At 46.8% G+C, this 21,008-nt stretch overlaps 1 protein-coding gene across 3 annotated transcripts in view; it reads left to right on the top strand.

The window, feature by feature from the left end:
* The window catches only part of VWA7 (von Willebrand factor A domain containing 7), a 149,809-nt gene that overhangs the window by 39,835 nt on the left and 88,966 nt on the right, over positions 1-21,008 (top strand). For 2 of the 3 annotated variants that reach the window (XM_077460977.1, XM_077460986.1), the window contains exons 3-4: positions 10,821-11,102; positions 19,806-19,902. In XM_077460977.1, coding sequence (XP_077317103.1) covers positions 10,821-11,102; positions 19,806-19,902 — 379 coding nt within the window. The remainder of the gene's footprint in view (positions 1-10,820; positions 11,103-19,805; positions 19,903-21,008) is intronic. The other variant, XM_077460996.1, reaches the window with a different exon arrangement.

The raw sequence follows: 21,008 nt of genomic DNA, 5'->3' as shown, positions 1-21,008 counted from the left end.
GAGCGTGTCTCCAGGTAGGCGGGGCCCGCGAAGGAGACGTCGCTGGCCCCGCCACCGAGTATGGAATTAAAGGGGAACCCCAACGACGAAAAAAATTGGCGTGGGGGTCCCCCCAGGTCCACATCAGACCCTCGTCCGAGCACGCTACCCGGCCGGCCAGGAAAGGGGGGGACGAGCAAGCGCCCCCCCCCTCCGAGCCGTACCGAGACGAGCAAGCGCTCCCCCACCCCAAAGCACCTTGTCCCCATGTTGATGAGGACAAGGGCCTCTTCCCGACAACCCTGGCCATTAGTTGTCGGGGTCTGCGGGCGGGGGGCTTATTGGAATCCGGGAGCCCCCTTTAATAAGGGGGCCCCCGGATACCGGCCCCCCACCCTATGGGAATGAGTATGGGGTACAATGTACCCTACCCCTACCCATTCACCTGTAAAATAAAGTACAAAAAAAAACACAACACACATCAACCCATGTGACATCAACCGATGACCCCGCCCCTTGTCCCTATATAAGTCGCCGTGCAGCGCGTCCCTGGCATTGCGGCCGGAGAGAGCGTCGAGTCAACATCTCCAGGAGAAGGAGAAGAAGAAGAAGAACGGAAGGCGGCGGTGGCGATAGAAGACCGGGCCACCGCCTTTAAAAGAGCTATAAGAAGGCGCGGCGGCCGGCAGAAGAACCGAAGAGGGGGACAAGACCCCCGAAGTCGGAAGAAGAGGCCACGACGAGGAAGAAAGCCGGGCTCCTCCGCTAGCAAACGAGCTAGAAGAAGTTAAAGGAGGAGTCCGGCGAGAAGACCCCCGAAGACGGAACCCCCCCCCCCCCCCTGTGCAATAAACTATCTTGTGTGTTGTGTTTTTTTTTTGTACTTTATTTTACAGGTGAATGGGTAGGGGTACATTGTACCCCATACTCATTCACATAGGGTGGGGGGCCGGTATCCGGGGGCCCCCTTATTAAAGGGAGAACCCGGATTCCGATAAGCTCCCCGCCCGCAGACCCCGACAACCAACGGCCAGGGTTGTCGGGAAGAGGCCCTTGTCCTCATCAACATGGGGACAAGATGCTTTGGGGTGGGCTGGTACGGCTCGGAGGGGGGGGGCACTCGCTCACCCCCCCCCTTTCCTGGCCGGCCTAGTAGCGTGCTCGGACAAGGGTCTGATGTGGACCTGGGGAGACCCCCACGCCGATTTTTTTTCGGCGTTGGGGTTCCCCTTTAACTCCATACCAGATGGCGGGGCCAGCGACGTCTCCTTCGCGGGCCCCGCCTACCTGGAGACCCGCTCGAATGAGAGGACCTTTCTCCAGGCGGGAAAAGTCCCTTCATTTCAAAAGTACGGTGGACTGGCATACACACAGCCGGATTGTCCGCTGAAATGCGAGTCCGGCGGGAAGATTGGAGTGCAAAACTACTTTCTAAGTCTGCCGTACTTTCGGGTCAAAAAAGTATGCCGGAGGCTACACACGGTGGGATTGTTCGGTGGACTTGAGTTTGCCGGACTTTTGCACCCGATTGTTTGATCGTGTGTACGCGGCATAAGGGTGTTTAAAAAAAAAATGCAAACCCAGATTTTCTAAAGGGTGTTCTAGCCTGTCAAAACCTAAAGTTACACTAAACTATATTTGTATTCTTTAAAAATAATCTATAAATAAATAAAAAAAATATATATATATAAAATATATATATATATATATATATATATATATATATATATATATATATATATGCGGTTTAATGGCCCTGTAATCTATTTTTTATAAAATTGTTTCTTACTGTGTTTTTCTCCCTCCTTGTAACGTCTGCTGCGAGCACCTAAAACTTTTCCTTTCCGCCCTTACTTTTGTTTGTTTGGAATGAGCAGTCAGTGTATGGCAGTTGTGATCATATGCACTGCTCTATGCACACTACAAGTCCCATAGTCCATTGTCTATCTTGGGAACAAGCAAGAGAGGGTGGTTACAATCCTACAAACAGTGGGGCTATTGAGAATGAACGTAGCCACTATAACAAGAAATCAGATCACAGCAGCAAATAAAAAGGGAATTTGGAGATTTGGAGGAGGCTGAGAACAATAGAAGGTACATTTTTGTAATTAGTTTTTTTTTAAACCAGTAATGTCACTTTAATTGTTCGTTTTTATTTAACCACTTAAAGACCAGGCCTCTTTTTCAGACTCTGTGTTTACAAGTTAAAAAAGTTTTCTTGCTTGAAAATTACTTAGAACCCCCAAACATTATACATCTTTTTACTAACAACCTAGAAAATAAAATGGCAGTCATTGCAATACTTCCTGACACACCATATTTGTGCAGCGGTCTTACAAACGCACTTTTTGTTTGAAAAAATGCACTTTTTTGGATTAAAAAATAAGACAACAGTAAAGTTAGCCCAATTTTAGATAAGATAAGATAACGCCAAGTAAATTGATACCCAACATGTCATGCTTTAAAATTGTGCCCACTCTTGGAATGGCGACAAACTTTTATCCTTCAAAATCTCCATGGGCGACATTTAAAAAATTCTACTGGTTGCATGTTTTGTGTTACAGAGGAGGTTTAAAAAAAATGTGCCTTTAAGAAGTACGGGCTTCCGTCCTGCTATGGTATAGAGATGGGTGGGGGCCATCTTCCCCTTACTCATCTCCATACCTAGCAAGGAGACAGACGCGGGGGGCCCTCTCCCGCCACCAATAATAGTGATCTTGTGGCGAATCCACCACAGAGACCACTTTTATCTTGTAGCCGACTGCCAGCCGAACACGGGGATACCGGGGTTATGGCAGCTAGCCATAACAACGATATCCTTCCCCAAAGTAGGCAAGTGGTTAACTGCACCACCTAGGAGTTCCTTGAGAAATGGGCAGGCCTTTAAAAAGAAACTGCGATATATGATATTTAAAGTGGGTATAACGGCTCAAGATTTTTACATTCATGCATTCTAAATGCATTCTAAGGTAAAAAAACCTGTTTGCAGCAGCTCCTCCAGCCCCCCTAATACTTACCTGAGCCCCATCTGGTCCAGGGATGTGCAGCGGCTCTCCTGGATCTGCTGAGACAACAGCGGGAGCCATTGGCTCTCACTACTGTCAATCGCAGCCAGTGAGCCAGTAAGAAGAGTACAAGGACGAGACCAAGCCGTGCTCCATATGTGTATGGACACGCAGAGCAGAGGCTCGGGAGTCCCCATAGCATGCTGCTTGCTATGGGGGCACTCGGTAAGAGGGGCCTGGAGCACCGGAAAGGGACCTGAGAACAGGAGGATCAAGGCTGCTCTGTGAAAAACAGTACACAGAGCAGGTAAGTATAAAGCCGCGTACACACGTAGCCGTCTGTCCGACGTACTTAGTCTGGTGGACTTACCGCCAGACTGTCCGTCTGACTTTCCGAACGAGCTACTTGCCCACACACGGCACTTTTTCAGCGTACTAATACGGCGACTAAGTCCGCCGTACTATCCGCCCTACTTTTGAAATGAACGGACTCGCCCACACACGCGGAGGAAAGTCTGCTCATTTCGAGCGTGTCTCCAGGTAGGCGGGGCCCGCGAAGGAGACGTCGCTGGCCCTGCCGCCTGGTATGGACTTAAAGGGGAACCCCAACGCCGAAAAAAATCAGCGTGGGGGTCCCCCCAAAGTCCACAACAGACCCTTGTCCAAGCACGCTACCCGGCCGACCAGGAAAGGGGGGGGCGAGCGAGCCGTACCAGGCCGCGTGCCCTCAACATGGGGGGTGCCTTGGGGAAGGGGGGACCGCGCGGCCCCCCCACCCCAAAGCACCTTGTCCCCATGTTGATGAGGACAAGGGCCTCTTCCCGACAACCCTGGCCGTTGGTTGTCGGGGTCTGCAGGCGGGGGGCTTATCGGAATCCGGGAGCCCCCTTTAATAAGGGGGCCCCCGGATACCGGCCCCCCACCCTATGTGAATAAGTATGGGGTACAATGTACCCCTACCCATTCACCTGTAAAATAAAGTACAAAAAAAACACAACACACAAGATAAAATAATTTATTGCACAGCTCCGGGGGTCTTCCGTCTTCGGGGGTCTTCTCTTCGAACTCCTCCAGCGAGAAAAGTACGGCGGACTGGCATACACACAGCCGGATTGTCCGCCGAAATGCGAGTCTGGCGGGAAGATTGGAGTGTAAAACTACATTCTAAGTCCGCCGTACTTTCGGGTCAAAAAAGTATGCCGGAGGGTGTGTACGCGGCATAACATGTTTGTTATTAAAAAAAATTATAAATAAAGTCTGCCTTTAATATTACTTTAAGTTTTTTTTTATAATAATCACCAAAAGGTAATTTCTGATGTGACATGCTGTTTTATTATGCTGTTCCATTCTTTGAGGAATGTGTTTGATAGATTTTCCTCCAAATACTATCTGCATATCAGTGACATCTGAGACTGCACATCCCTACTGAATAATTGCTGAATTACAAATATAGTGGCAAATAAATCAGTTCACATGTGTGCATTGTAATAGTGCACATGGCACTCTGCACAGGGTCTCACGTTAAAGGAGAATATGGGAAATAAAAAAACATACACACCTACTGTATATGGCTGTTGCATCAGTCTGATGCTGCAGCTGTCACCTGCTGGCTCCACACTGAAAACTGAGTGATCACATAATCACTGATCGCTTGGGTCTTGGTACGCTCTGAGCAGAGAGTGGTGGTCCTCAGTCACTGGCTCTCTGCTCTGCTCCTGCAGCCCTCATTGGAGTGGCGGATGTGGAGGGGATGGGAGCGGTTGGCTCAGGCTCTCAGTGGTGAGAGGCTGAGCCAGCTGCCAGTCCGGCATGTGGGTGGAGCCCAACATTAAAGTCTGGACCGACTCTACACCATCATGCTGTCCAAAATTGACCCTAGTATATGAATGGGGACCTTAGATTGTGGGCTCCTTGAGGGTAGGGACCAATGTGAGTGTGCAATGTACAGGCATAGGGGTAGACACTCACTCAGGTTGAACTGGATGGACTGGTGTCTTTATTCAACCTTACTATGAAACTATGATCATTAGAAACTGAATCTGGGTGCCGGAAGTGCAGAAAAAAGTGCATAAATGTGACCCAGAAGAAATGTATGGCCAAAAGAAACTCCTTTAAAGTAGATTTTAACCCAAGCTGAATGCCCTTTAGTTTGCTAAAGCATTGTATGTATGATAAACATTGTCCTTTTTAAAATGAAATCGTTGTTTTCCCTTTTTTTTCATTCTTTGTTGCATCTCAGTTCTGCTGATCTCAGCAATTTTAAAGTTTCAAGTCACAGATTCTCAATTGGATTTAGGTCTGGAATTTAACTGGACCATTCTAACTCATGAATATGCTTTGGTCTAAACCATTCCATTGTAGCTCTGGTTATATGTTTAGGGTCTTTGTTCTGCTGCAAGGTGAACCTCTGCCCCAGTCAAGTCTTTTGCCGACTCTAACAGGTTTTCTTCTAAATTTGCCTTGTATTTGTCTCCATCCATCTTCCCATCAACTCTAACCAGCTTCCCTATCCCTCCTGAAGAAAAGCATCCCCAAAACATGATGCTGCCACCACCATGTTTCACGGTGGGGATGGTGTGTTCAGGGTGATGTGTAGTGTTATTTTTCTGCCACACATAGCATTTTGCTTTTAGGCCAACAAGTTCAATTTTGGTCTTATCTGACCAGAGCACCTTCTTCCACATGTTTGGTGTGTCCCCCACACACAGGGCCTTCTTTAATATTGATTGGACCCTGGCTTTTTCTTGGGCCCCCCCATGCAGTTTTGCTCTGCACCTGCTCTGGGACATACAATAATTAGCAGCTAGACTAAAAATCTATTTACTGAATCAGATCAGGCAGCTATTGCAATTGGTTGCCAGAGGTTACAGTGTATCATTACCGCTCACTGACTTGTTGCTAGAGGTTACAGCACACATTACGGTTTACTGATTAGTTGCTAGAGGTTACAGCACATAATTTCTGCTTGTTGATTGGTTGTTAGAGATTACTGTGAATATGACCTCAGGGGGGCATGATATACATATCAATGCCGCCGGCCTCTGCTATTTACATATGAATGTGCCGCTATTTACATATCAATGGTGGTAATTTACATGTAAACACAGGGTAGTTGGCAAGTATGAGGCAACTACTTTGGGCCCCACAACAATGACATGGCCCAGGGCAGCTGCCCCTTTTGCCCTGCCTTAAAAACGGCCCTGCCCACATGGATTCTCAGAAGCTGCAAATTGGACTTCTTATGGCTTTCTTTCAACAATAGCTTTCTTCTTGCCATTCTTCTGTAAAGGCCAAATTTGTGGAGTGCATGACTAATAGTTGTCCTGTGGACAGATTTTCCCATCTGAGCTGTGGATCTCTGCAGCTCCTCCAGAGTTACCATGTGGATATTTTTTTATAACCCTGCTTTAAACTTCTCCAACTTTATCCCTGACCTATCTGGTGTGTTCCTTGGCCTTCATGATGCTGTTTGTTCACTAAAGTTCTCTAACAAACCTCTGAGGGCTTCATAGAACAACTGTATTTATACTGAGATTAACCACTTGCTTACTGGGCACTTAAACACCCTTCCTGCCCAGACCAATTTTCAGCTTTCGGTGCTCTCACACTTTGAATGACAATTACTCAGTCATGCAACACTGTACCCAAATAAATTTTTTGTCCTTTTTTTTCCCACAAATAGAGCTTTCTTTTGGTGGTATTTGATCACCTCTGGGGTTTTAATTTTTTACGCTATAAATGAAAAAAGACCGAAAATTTTGAAAAAAAAAACGCATATTTCTTTGTTTCTGTGACAGAATTATGCAAATTATTAATTTTTCTTCATAAATTTTGGGCACAATTTATACGGCTACATATCTTTGGTAAAAATAACCCAAATTAGTGGATATTATTTGGTCTTTGTGAAAGTTAGAGAGTCTACAAGCTGTGGTGCAAATCATACAAAATTGATCACATCTGATGTACTGGTGGTCTATCTCGCTTCTTGTGACCCGAACAAGTCAGGAAAGTACAAATACCCCCCAAATGCCCCCTTTTTGGAAAGTAGACATTCCAAGGTATTTAGTAAGAGGCATGGCGGGCTTTTTGATGTTGTAATTTTTTTTCCACAATTCTTTGCAAAATTAAGATTTTTCATTTTTTTTATTTTTCTCCACAAAATTGTTATTGTAATAGGTTATTTTTCTCACATGGCATGTGTAAACCACAAATGACACCCCCAAAAAAATTCTGCTACTCCTCCTGAGTATTACAATACCACATGTGTGGGACTTTTTCACAGCCTGGCCACATAGAGAGGCCCAACATGCAGGGAGCGCCATCATGTGTTCTAGGAACATAAATTACACATCTAACTTGTTGACTACTTATTACACTTTTGAAGCACCAGGACAATGACACGTGACACTGATGACAGATGGCACTGATACGTGGCAATGATGACACTTATACGTGGCACTGATGACACGTGGCACAGATGACAGATGGCACTAATATGTGGCACTGATGACAGATGGCACTAATATGTGGCACTGATGACACGTGGCACTTATACGTGGCACTGCTGACACGTGCCACTAATACGTGGAACTGAAGACACGTGCCACTAATACGTGGCACCGATGACACGTGACACTGATGACAGATGGCACGTGACACTGACAGGTGGCACTGATGACAAATGACACTGATACGTGGCACTGATGACAGATGGCACTAATACGTGGCACTGATGACAGATGGCACTATGTGGCACTGATGACACGTGGCACTGATGACAGATGGCACTTATACTTGGCACTGATGACAGATGGCATTGCGGACAAATAGCACTGACAACAGGTGGCACTGACAACAGGTGGCACTGGGGGCAGGTAGCACTGGCGTGGATGGCACTGGGGTGGATGGCACTGGGGTGGAAGGCACTGGGGCAGGTGGCACTGGGGCAGGATGGCACTGGGGCGGATGGCACTGGGGTGGATGGCACTGGGGCAGGATGGCACTGGGGCAGGATGGCACTGGGGGAGGATGGCACTGGGGGAGCATGGCACTTTTTTTTAAACTTTTTTTTTTTTACACTGACGGCCGCTGCAGCCGTTCATCTCTCCCCTCTCACACTCTGTCTGTGTGAGGAGGGAGAGCAGCGCTGAGAGATGATCTCATATGTTTACATATGAGATCATCTCCCATTGGACACGCCGATCGTGCTGTAAACGGCCGCTGTGATTGGCCGTTTACAGCGATCTGTGTTTGCCTGTCCCCGGGGGACACGGCAAACACAGAACTTCCCCGATGCGCGCCCGCGGCGGCGCGCATTGCGGAAGTAAACATTAGGACGTCCAGGGACGGCCACCCGGACGAAAGCGCCTGCTCTACGGCCATCATTCGGCTATAGGGCGGGCGCGAGGTGGTTAAATTATACTCAGGTGGACTCTATTTACTAATTAAGCGACTTCTGAAGGCAATTGGTTCCACTAGATTTTAGTTAGGGGTATCAGAGTAAAGGGGGCTGAATACAAATGCACGACACGCTTTTCACAGATTTATTTGTAGAAAAATGTGAAAACCATTTATCATTTTCCTTCCACTTCACAATTATGTGCCACTTTGTCTATCACATAAAATCCCAAAAAAATACATTTACGTATTTGGTTGTAACATGACAAAATGTGGAAAATTTCAAGGGGTGTGAATACTTTTTCAAGGCACTATAAAAAATATTGAAAATAACTTTCTTTCTTCATAAAAAATGTACTAATTGGTCCGACTAATGGTCAGACTAATTGATAGAGTGGGTAAATATTTTCTATCTGGTATCCCTGAGCCTTGTGCTATCTTTCAGTAGGATTTGAGTTAGACCTGGGCCTCAAAATAGCTGTGCATCCACAGGGTACTCCTATCACATTCCCCACCTATGTTTTCCCTCTTTCTCCCTTAGGCCCTGTACACACTATTTGATTTTTGTCTTCAGATTTTCCAAAACAATGTAGTGCAACGGCCTGAATGAATTGCATACAAATTGAAACTCTTAAGGTTTGACCTCATATTATATGGTTTTGGTAAATCTGAAGACAAAAATCTGTAGAAATTCTAATAGTGTATATGGGGTTGTCAGGAAAATCTCCTGGTCACCTTAGATCAATCAAGACTCCTGGCCCGTAGCAAGGAAGAAGCTTTATTCATAGGTATCGATACATATTATTGTGGCACAGTGGTGTGGTTAGCACTCTCACCTAGCAGTAAAAGGGGTCTCTGGTTCAAATCCCAACCATGACACCACCCGCCTGGAGTTTGCACGTTCTCCCTGTGCCTGTGTGGGTTTGTTCCCACACTCCAAAGTCATGCAGGTAGGTAAATTGGCCCTAGTATATGAATGGGGACCTTGTATTGTGGGATCCTTGAGGGTAGGGACCAATGTGAGTGTGCAATATACAGGGATAGGGACAATTGTAGACACTCACTCAGGTTGAACTGGATGGACTGGTGTCTTTATTCAACCTTATTAGCTATGTAACTATATGGGTGAAATCTTTACATGCATAGATTCAAGCAAGGAGTCACACCCAGTGACCACAGACTTAGCATTTAATAGTATTAAAAAGAGGAAGTTCCAAGAGTCATAAGTCTCTAGGCATATGCTGGCAACTCATTGGACTTAACTTTATTGTCTGCATCAGCAAACCTTACAATCTTAGAATATTATCATATATAGTTATAAGAATGATTTTCTCTGAGTTTTCCCTTCAGATTTACCAAAACCATATAATATGAGGTCAAACCTTAGGAGTTTCAATGTGTATGCAATCAGGCAGGCCCTTCTACTACATGGTTTTGGTAAACCTGAAGGAAAAACTGATAGTGTGTATGGGGCTTTAAGTGTCCTTAATTAAGCCTATAAGATGGAGAACAGGCACAAACAGTTCTTTGATAATTCCAACAGGAGTCTTACCCTTTTCTATCATGTCTACTCTAGCCTTCCCTTTCCCTTCCCTGATCTTGTCATTTCAATAGTCTCAGGTCCTTCTTGAGACACAGCACATCAGTTAATTCCTTTTCTACTAGCATGCTTATATGATAGGATGCTTGTATTTGTATCAACGTATAGTAACCATCATGTCTATGTGTACAGACCCCATTGCCATATGTATGTTGTAATTGACCTTTTTTCTTACAAAATGTACTATATTGTAATGTTATTTGTGAATCAAAAAAAATATTAAAAATTACTGTACATTAATGTGATAAAGCTTATATAAGATTTTAGTGATTAGGTTTAGATCTATTTAAAAGAGAAGTATAGGAATGCTTTTATATTTTAGAATCATACTTACCTAGATGGATGCAGCATCTGTCCCCTGCCGGCTCTAAGGCTGAAAACCGAGTGACCAAACACCGCCGATCACTCGGTTCTCAAAGCTCCCTGAGCGGAGAGCTGGTGACTGTCTGTTACCGCTGTCTGCTCTGCTCGCCCTCACTCACTTGAGAGCTGGGACTTTGGAAGGGACGAGAGTGGCTGGCTTAGGCTCTCAGGAGCTCACTGAGAGGCTGAGCCAGGTCCCAGTCTAGGCTTGTGGGAGGATCCTGACTATATGGTCACGATCCTTCCCGAGCCTGGACCGGCTCTGTGATGTCAGCTGACAGCGGGCTTCAGCCTGCCATCTGCTGAAAATGGGGCACAGGAGTGCAGAACATACTGCACTCCTGTGATCCACAGGAGAAGTACAGCCAAAAGAGCTTTGGCTGTACTTCTCCTTTAATAAGTAAAAAAATCAGGTAAGCTTGTCCAGTCTGTTTTTTTAATTTTATTATTATTTATTTCTATTTTGGCTGTTGCAGGGCAAGACCCTGACCCCAGATGACATACTTACGGCATATTATGGAGATGAAGTATCCTTGCGCCAATATCGTGTCTCCATGCGTCAGATCGTCAGTGCCAACGCCAACATGGATTTCCTTAATTTGACACGCAATGATCCTGTACGTCACTTTGACTCTGAGAGGGTCAGACAGGGCAACAGCCTCTTGCTGTGGGCCAGGGAGGAGCTGTTGAGCTACTTGAGCGCCAAGGAATATGAAGGTGCAAGGGAGATACTGGGACAGATACTGCATTCACTGCAGGTACTTTATTCTACTTATGGACAATAAAAATAATTAAAGTGGTTTGTAAACCCTTACATATACCTAGTGAAGGGACTATCTTCAGGTGATACACAGAGAGATAAAACAAATCATCCTACATATGTTGTACCTGTTTATCTGCTGAAAAAAGGAGGCGGAGAGCTGAAATTACACTCTGCATAGTTCAGTGAGGAGAGCTCTGAGAGCTGATTGGAGGGAATGGACACACCTCCTTCACACAGCACACAGGAATAGAGCTAAAACTGTCAATCATCTGGAGCTCTCTCACCTGTCACCATTTTTCTCTTGTCAGGAATACTTGCCAGAAGTGACTCATGCTGATAACAGAGAAACACAGCAGACAGAAATTATACTAGTGCTTTTAATTGAGACTATAGAGGGATATTCTTTGATCAAATTGTATATCTGGGGTTTACAACCACTTCTCTGAAAGCTCTTCTTTTAACTTTGCCCCCCCCCCCCCCCCCCAGTGAACAGAAATAGCATTGCTCTAGTTAAATATTTAAAAAACGTGTCTAAAAAACACAAACAAAACAAAAAAAAATGCAACAGTAATAACAACTTTTTTTTTGTTTTTGTTTTAGATAGCGTGGAGAGGGATTAGAACACCTGTCAGGTTTTTATGGAAGGAGCACAGCAGTTTTGTGTATATATATATTTTTGTGGTTATCTTGTATTCAGATACTCATAAATGCTGCTGTACAGTTATACACAATTTTGTATATTTACATTTTGCACTAAGTGCAGTTTTTTGTTTTAAAATAGGTTTTTATTGCTGTCTGTACTCCTGATAGTGAGATTCATCCTCTCTATTTGTCTTATTTATCAAAAGTAAAAGAAAAATACAAATTTTGGGTTGTCCTCAGAACAGAGGGGAACTCTTCCAATGGAGACACTAGTTCCGGTGATCTGGTGACAACAAGGTATTCCCTCACTTTGGAGAGATTTCCTCAAGTCTTGTTTTGGCTATGGGACAGGAAGTGATGGGAAATCTCCCCAATGGCACACAGATGGAAAAAATTTAACTGAAAGGTGTTATAACTAGTGATGGACGAACTTCCGACGGGACGTTTCGCGAACGCGAAATGCGAACGGACCCAAACGTTCGCGAAACCGACCGTTCGCCGCGGGCCCCATTGACTTCAATGGGAGGCGAACTTTGCAAACCTTCATGTCGAATTTGCGGCCACGTGGTAATTATTAGGGGGTAAAACGTAGTCCCACCATCTGGACAATGACATAATACATGTATGAGGTGAATTTGGGATCGATAACTACAAGCATTTTTATTTTATTTGGGAAATTGTTCTAACAATTCAGGACTATGGAGCTAATGAAGGCAATGGAGGAGAGGGAAGGTCAGGGACCAGGGTAGGCAAAGAAGAGGGTGCAGGAGATGATCACCAGCAGCGTGACATACCGGAATGACACATGCACCGTAATACAGAGCACTGACAGCAGCACCGTGACATACAGAGCACTGACAGCAGCACCGTGACATACAGCGCTGACAGCAGCACCGTGACATACAGCGCTGACAGCAGCACCGTGACATACAGCGCTGACAGCAGCACCGTGACATACAGCGCTGACAGCAGCACCGTGACATACAGCGCTGACAGCAGCACCGTGACATACAGCGCTGACAGCAGCACCGTGACATACAGCGCTGACAGCAGCACCGTGACATACAGCGCTGACAGCAGCACCGTGACATACAGCGCTGACAGCAGCACCGTGACATACAGCGCTGACAGCAGCACCGTGACATACAGCGCTGACAGCAGCACCGTGACATACAGCGCTGACAGCAGCACCGTGACATACAGCGCTGACAGCAGCACCGTGACATACAGCACTGACAGCAGCACCGTAAGCAGCCCCAGGAGGAAGTCAGCACAGCACAGGGATGGTGTGATCCCCTCATAATAAGAACCCCCAGGAGGAAGTCAGCACAGCACAGGGATAGTGTGATCCCTTCATAATAAGAACCCCCAGGAGGAAGTCAGCACAGCACAGGGATATCATAAGCAGCCCCAGTAGAAATATGACACCGCTCAACCTCTTCAAAGAGGAGGGTAGGGGCATATAGTACGGTGTGCTTTTTTGGGTCAAGGAAGTGAGCCAAATGAATTAAGAAGGTCTGTGTGCTTGATTAAAAAAATAGTTTATAGACATATACATGGTCTACTGGTCACATGTGTTGAATTCCTCCGAGATCCATGCCTCATTCATTTTTAGAAATGTGAGGTAGTTAACACTGTGGTGAGCTAGGCGAGTACGCTTATCGGTCACAATCCCCCCTGCTGCGCTGAACGTCCTTTCGGACAGGACACTGGATGAGGGGCAAGCCAACAGTTCGATTGCAAATTGGGCAAGCTCTGGCCAGAGGTCAAGCCTGCCCACCCAGTAGTCTAGGGGTTCATCACTCCTCAGAGCGTCCACATCGGCCGTTAACCCAATGTAGTCGGACACCTGACGGTCTAGGCGTTCCCTGATGCTGGATCCGGATGACACCTGTCGATGGGTCGGCTGAAAGAATGACCTCATATCCGAAGTCACCAACACATCTTCAAACCGGCCTCTTCTTGCAGGCGCTGTTGGATTGGTACCCGCAAATCCTTCTCTGGGAGTGGGAATTGCTCCTCTGCCAGCGCACGCAAAAGCAGAATGCAGCATTTCTCGAAGCAAGGCCTGGAAGTGCTGCATTCTGACAGCCCTCTGCGACGGCGGTAACATTTCCGCCATTTTGTGTTTGTACCGGGGGTCTAAGTACGTTGCCACCCAGTACTGGTCCTTGACCCTCATGCTTTTTATACGGGGGTCCCTATTAAAACACTGGAGCATGAAGGCCCCCATTTGCACTAAAGTGGAAGCGGTGTGGTGGCCTGGCTCCTGCTCATCATCCAGGATAATGTCGTCCTCTTCATTCTCCTCTCCCCATCCTCGCACAACAGGGATCCCAGAAAGGTTTAAAGCATGCTCTTCTTGCTCCTGCTCATCCGCCCCGGCACCATCCTCCTCTGACTCCTCATCAGACTCCTGTTGTTGACTTGTCTCAGATAGAGTAGCCCCCCCTGGGAATTCATCCAGCATTGCGACTTCCTCATCTTCCCGCTCCTGCTCCTCCACAGCCTGATCAATGACACGACGCAATGCACGCTCCAGAAAGAAGGCATAAGGTACCATGTCACTGATGGCGCCATGGCTGCGACTGACCAGTTTGGTGATCTCCTCAAATGGCCGCAGAAGTCTGCATGTGTCGCGCATGAGCAGCCACTGGCGCGGTGAAAAAAAACCCAGCTCCCCAGAACCGTTTCTTTCGCAGAGTTCATACAGGTAGACGTTAACTGCACGTTTCTGCTGGAGCAGCCTATCAAGCATATAGAAGGTTGAGTTCCATCGCGTCGGGCAATCGCAAATAAGACGTCTGACCGGCAGATGGTGTCGCCGCTGAATGTCAGCAAGGCGAGCCATGGCCGTGTAAGATCTTCTGAAATGGGCCGAGATTTTCCTTGCCTGCCGCAAGATGTCCTGGACCCCAGGGTATTTGACAAGGAATCGCTGCACGACCAAGTTTAAGACGTGTGCCATGCACGGCACGTGCGTGATTTTGCCCTGTTTCAATGCGCTAAGCAGATTGGCACCGTTGTCACACACCACTTTACCAACTGTCAAATTGAGCGGTGTTAGCCACTCATCTGCCTGTGAACGCAAAGCTGAAAGGAGTGCCGGGCCAGTGTGGCTCTTTGCTTCCAGGCACAACAGACGCAGCACGGCATGGCAACGTCTCACCTGGCATGTGGAATAGGTTCTGGGGAGCTTGGGCGGTGCAGTGGAAGAGACGCTAGCAGCGGAAAAGGAGGAGGCAGCTGAGGAGGAGAGGGAGGAGGATGGAGTAGGAGGAGGAGAAGAAGAGTCAGGCCTGCATGCAATCCGTGGCGGTAAAACCAAATCTACACGGGTGCCACGGGTTACATGCTTGACGGCCGTCAGAAGGTTCACCCAGTGGGCAGTAAAACTGATATACCTTCCCTGCCCGTGTTTGCTAGACCACGTGTCTGTGGTCAGATGTATCTTGGCACCGACACTGTGTGCCAGAGATACATTCACTTGCCGCTGAACATGGCCATATAGCTCTGGGATGCCCTTCTCTGAGAAATACTTCCTTCCTGGGACCTTCCATTGTGGTGTTCCAATGGCCACAAATTTGCGAAAGGCCTCCGAGTCCACCAGTTTATATGGCAGTAGTTGGCGGGCTATGAGTTCTGACAAGCCAGCCGCCAACCGTTGGGCAAGAGGGTTATCCGGCATCATCATTTTTTTACGCTCAAACATTAGGCCCACGGAAGCCTGCCTTTTTGCAGAAAAATGTGAGCTTGGCGTGATGGAAGGTGGAGTGGAGGACAATTGTGAGGAGAGAGGAGAAGGAGAAGTAGAAGACGAGGCTGGACGGTGAGAGCCTGCAGTGTGGCTTTGTGTGTTCCGTTGCTCCCACTGGGCTCGGTGATGGCTGCTCATGTGCCTTCTTAAGGCGGTCGTCCCTAGGTGAGTATTGGGCTTACCGCGACTAACGCGTTGACTGCAAAGATTGCAGATGGCAACGCTATTGTCAGCAGCGGACACGTTAAAAAAAGCCCACACTGCGGAGCCATGTGCCGGTGTCCTGGGAGCGCCAGATGTGACCGTACATGGTCGATGACTCGCTCCTGATACATTTGCAGTCTGCTTTGTCCCTGCTGTGCAATGTAAGTCATTGCTGCTTCTCCTCCCTATCTGCTGGTCCATATCTCCCTCTGAACTCCCCTCCTCTTCCTCTCTTGTGGGCACCCACGTGACATCACTAGACACGTCATCATCAACGTCACCTTCCCCACCGCTATAAGTAGAGATCTCGGAGTAGGCAGCAACACCGGGGACCAACCTCCTCCTTGGGCTGATCTGGGTACTGGCGTCAGACTGCTGAGTAGCGCTTGTTGCTACCTCCTCTTCCTGATCCAATACCAAGAGTGGCTGCGCATCAGAAATGTCCTCTTGATATGGATCGGAAAATAATTCCAGTGACTCAAGCGGAAGGTATGTGGTGGTGGTGGTGGTGGTCGTGTTGTTGGTGGTAGTGTCTTTGGGGGTGCACATAGCAGAGAGTGAAGAAGAGGGTGCAGATCGAGAGGATGAGGAGGGTGCAGAAGAGTAAGGCTGAGCGAGCCACTCAACCAAGTCTGGTGCATCCTTTAAAGTAATTGAACGCACCTTCTGCAACTTCCCACTTTGGCTCAAGCCTGTTGCTCCTGCCCTACCCCTACCACCCCTGCGGAAGGGCCTGCCTCTTCCTCTGCATGTCATTTTTTAAATGACCCTGTGACAAAACTCTTAGTCCCTATACCGCTGAAGGACTGCTGCAGTATAGGTGAGCGGTCAGCAGTGGTGCACGTCAACCCTATCTATTGTGGACCTATAGCGGTCCTTACAGAACAGCAGACTGTACCGCACTCAAGCCTATGTACCGTAGCACCCTATACCAAGTTACCAGTCCTTATAAGAACTTTTGTGGACCAAGCAGGTTGTGTATTAGTGTTTAGCAGACTGTACGTCAGTCCCTATACCGCTGAAGGACTGCTGCAGTATAGGGCAGCGGTCAGCAGTGGTGCACGTCAACCCTATCTATTGTGGACCGATAGCGGTCCTTACAGAACAGCAGACTGTATCGCACTCAAGCCTATGTACCGTAGCACCCTATACCAAGTTACCAGTCCTTATAAGAACTTTTGTGGACCAAGCAGGTTGTGTATTAGTGTTTAGCAGACTGTACGTCAGTCCCTATACCGCTGAAGGACTGCTGCAGTATAGGGCAGCGGTCAGCAGTGGTGCACGTCAACCCTATCTATTGTGGACCGATAGCGGTCCTTACAGAACAGCAGACTGTACCGCACTCAAGCCTATGTACCGTAGCACCCTATACCAAGTTACCAGTCCTTATAAGAACTTTTGTGGAACAAGCAGGTTGTGTGTTAGTGATTAGCAGACTGTACGTCAGTCCCTATACCGCTGAAGGACTGCTGCAGTATAGGTGAGCGGTCAGCAGTGGTGCACGTCAACCCTATCTATTGTGGACCGATAGCGGTCCTTACAGAACAGCAGACTGTACCGCACTCAAGCCTATGTACCGTAGCACCCTATACCAAGTTACCAGTCCTTATAAGAACTTTTGTGGACCAAGCAGGTTGTGTATTAGTGTTTAGCAGACTGTACGTCAGTCCCTATACCGCTGAAGGACTGCTGCAGTATAGGGCAGCGGTCAGCAGTGGTGCACGTCAACCCTATCTATTGTGGACCGATAGCGGTCCTTACAGAACAGCAGACTGTACCGCACTCAAGCCTATGTACCGTAGCACCCTATACCAAGTTACCAGTCCTTATAAGAACTTTTGTGGACCAAGCAGGTTGTGTATTAGTGTTTAGCAGACTGTACGTCAGTCCCTATACCGCTGAAGGACTGCTGCAGTATAGGGCAGCGGTCAGCAGTGGTGCACGTCAACCCTATCTATTGTGGACCGATAGCGGTCCTTACAGAACAGCAGACTGTACCGCACTCAAGCCTATGTACCGTAGCACCCTATACCAAGTTACCAGTCCTTATAAGAACTTTTGTGGACCAAGCAGGTTGTGTATTAGTGTTTAGCAGACTGTACGTCAGTCCCTATACCGCTGAAGGACTGCTGCAGTATAGGGCAGCGGTCAGCAGTGGTGCACGTCAACCCTATCTATTGTGGACCGATAGCGGTCCTTACAGAACAGCAGACTGTACCGCACTCAAGCCTATGTACCGTAGCACCCTATACCAAGTTACCAGTCCTTATAAGAACTTTTGTGGAACAAGCAGGTTGTGTGTTAGTGATTAGCAGACTGTACGTCAGTCCCTATACCGCTGAAGGACTGCTGCAGTATAGGTGAGCGGTCAGCAGTGGTGCACGTCAACCCTATCTATTGTGGACCGATAGCGGTCCTTACAGAACAGCAGACTGTACCGCACTCAAGCCTATGTACCGTAGCACCCTATACCAAGTTACCAGTCCTTATAAGAACTTTTGTGGACCAAGCAGGTTGTGTATTAGTGTTTAGCAGACTGTACGTCAGTCCCTATACCGCTGAAGGACTGCTGCAGTATAGGGCAGCGGTCAGCAGTGGTGCACGTCAACCCTATCTATTGTGGACCGATAGCGGTCCTTACAGAACAGCAGACTGTACCGCACTCAAGCCTATGTACCGTAGCACCCTATACCAAGTTACCAGTCCTTATAAGAACTTTTGTGGACCAAGCAGGTTGTGTATTAGTGTTTAGCAGACTGTACGTCAGTCCCTATACCGCTGAAGGACTGCTGCAGTATAGGGCAGCGGTCAGCAGTGGTGCACGTCAACCCTATCTATTGTGGACCGATAGCGGTCCTTACAGAACAGCAGACTGTACCGCACTCAAGCCTATGTACCGTAGCACCCTATACCAAGTTACCAGTCCTTATAAGAACTTTTGTGGAACAAGCAGGTTGTGTGTTAGTGATTAGCAGACTGTACGTCAGTCCCTATACCGCTGAAGGACTGCTGCAGTATAGGGCAGCGGTCAGCAGTGGTGCACGTCAACCCTATCTATTGTGGACCGATAGCGGTCCTTACAGAACAGCAGACTGTACCGCACTCAAGCCTATGTACCGTAGCACCCTATACCAAGTTACCAGTCCTTATAAGAACTTTTGTGGAACAAGTGAGTTGTGAATGTTTAGCAGACTGCAGCAGAAGGGCAGCAGTCAAGTATAATATCCTTTCTATATTTGGAAGAAAGAATATTATACATGTACAAGCCTATTACTGTACCACTGATACCAGTCCTGAAAAGAACCTTTGTGGAACTAATAATAACAGCAAGTCTTTAAAATTACCCTCACTGCCTGACAACACTGCTTCCTTCCTGTCCCTATACAAATTGGCAAAAAAAGAGAACGATTAGTGGTTACTGGAACAGCTCTTTTGTGGACCTTGATAGTAACAGCTAATGATGATGATGATGATGATGATGATGAAAGACTAATCTGGCTGTCCCTGTAGCATACACCGTCCTTTCCCTTTCTCTAAACTAACAAAAGACACTCAGGCTGCTGCAAGAATCAGCAGCACAGCAAACCTATCAACACCTAACACCTATACCAGTCCTGAAAAGAACTTTTGTGTACCAAATAGCTAGTGGTTTATCTCTCCCTACTCCACACAGGAACCTGTCCCTATCTTAACAGAAGAAAGAATGTAAAATGGCCACCGGATCGGGTGTATTTATAGGTTAGGGGGAATGTACAAGTGTCCATGTGCTGTCATGTCTCAATTGGCTGTCCTGTATCACATGATAAACGTGTCACCAAAGGTTAAAGTTCTTGTATACATTAAACACGTAAGTCCGCCGCGGCGAACGACGGAAAAAGGCGTTCGAACGTGCGGACCGCGAATGTCGGAAATTCGCCGCGAAACGACCGCCGGGCGAACCGTTCGGCCATCACTAGTTATAACCCTCCCTTACTCTAGCCATAATGAAAAAAAAATGTTTTTCCTTTTAGTTCTACTTTAAGTGAATATTTCACTTGGCATTAAAGTTATTCTTTAGGTTATCTTTCATGCCATTTCTCTGTACTGTTCTTGCAGGATTTCTACAGTCATACTAACTGGGTGGAACTAGGAAACACAGACATTCATCCTGACCTCGCCACCCTGGGGAGAGACATCTCTTCTCTTGCTGGAGGTATAAGACTTCATCTTACATTACACCACCTTATGACTATATCCCTATATCTAATTGATCAGAGTGTCAATAAGTATCAATTCTCTGGACGTCTATAATGCCAAAATCCATTCTCTGAAATTTTCAGTCTACCCTCAAATAATATTTGAGTTTTTGGTAGGTGCTGCATTGGTAAACCATCTGACGGTTTCTTCCATCTTATATACAGTGGGTAAAATATCAATTTTTTTGGATAAATATATTTCTAAAGGTGCTATTGACATGATATTTCACCACATGTTGGTAACAACTTATGCAATCCATATATACAAAGAATCCAAAACAAATACATTCATAAATTAAGTTATGTGTAATAAAAAAGGAATGATGCAGAAAAAAGTATTGAACACGCTAACTGAAATGTATTTAATACTTCGTACAAAATCCTTTGTTGGTAATGACAGCTTCAAGATGCCTCCTGTATGGAGAACCTAGTCGCATGCATTGCTCAGTTGTGATTTTGGCCCATTCTTCCACACAAACAGTTTTCAAATCTTGAAGGTTCCGTGGGCCTCTTCTATGAATTCTGTTCTTTAGTTCATTACATAAGCTGTGTGAAGTTGGCACCCCATGTTTGTAAAACCTGAATAAAAACATACCATTCGTTTGTGCCGCGTTTGTGCTGATTTGTGCCGCAAAAATTAGCGTTTGTGCCGGTTCGGTTTCTGAGATATTAAACATTCAATTTAATGCAAGCCCCGCCCACTTTGCACCCCACGTTGCTGAATTTGAAAAACAAACGCGCCATTTGTTTGTGCCACGTTTGTGCTGGTTTGTGCTGCAAAAATAAACGTTTGTGCCGCTTTGGTTGCGGAGATATTGTGCGTTATAGTTGCTGAAACCCCGCCCACTTTGCACCCCACGTTACCGAATTTGAAAAACAAACGCGCCATTCGTTTGTGCCGCGTTTGTGCTGGTTTGTGCTGCAAAAATAAACGTTTGTGCCGCTTTGGTTGTGGAGATATTGTGCGTTATAGTTGCTGAAACCCCGCCCACTTTGCACCCCACATTACCGAATTTGAAAAACGAACGCGCCATTCGTTTGTGCCACGTTTGTGCTGCAAAAA

Source organism: Lithobates pipiens, unplaced genomic scaffold, assembly GCF_037356315.1.
Source record: "Lithobates pipiens isolate NorthernLeopardFrog02 unplaced genomic scaffold, aLitPip1_a1.2 Scaffold_1, whole genome shotgun sequence".
NCBI classification, from domain to species: Eukaryota; Metazoa; Chordata; class Amphibia; order Anura; family Ranidae; genus Lithobates; species Lithobates pipiens.
Note: the sequence above shows the minus strand (reverse complement) of the source record. Positions and strands in the feature narration are given on the sequence as shown.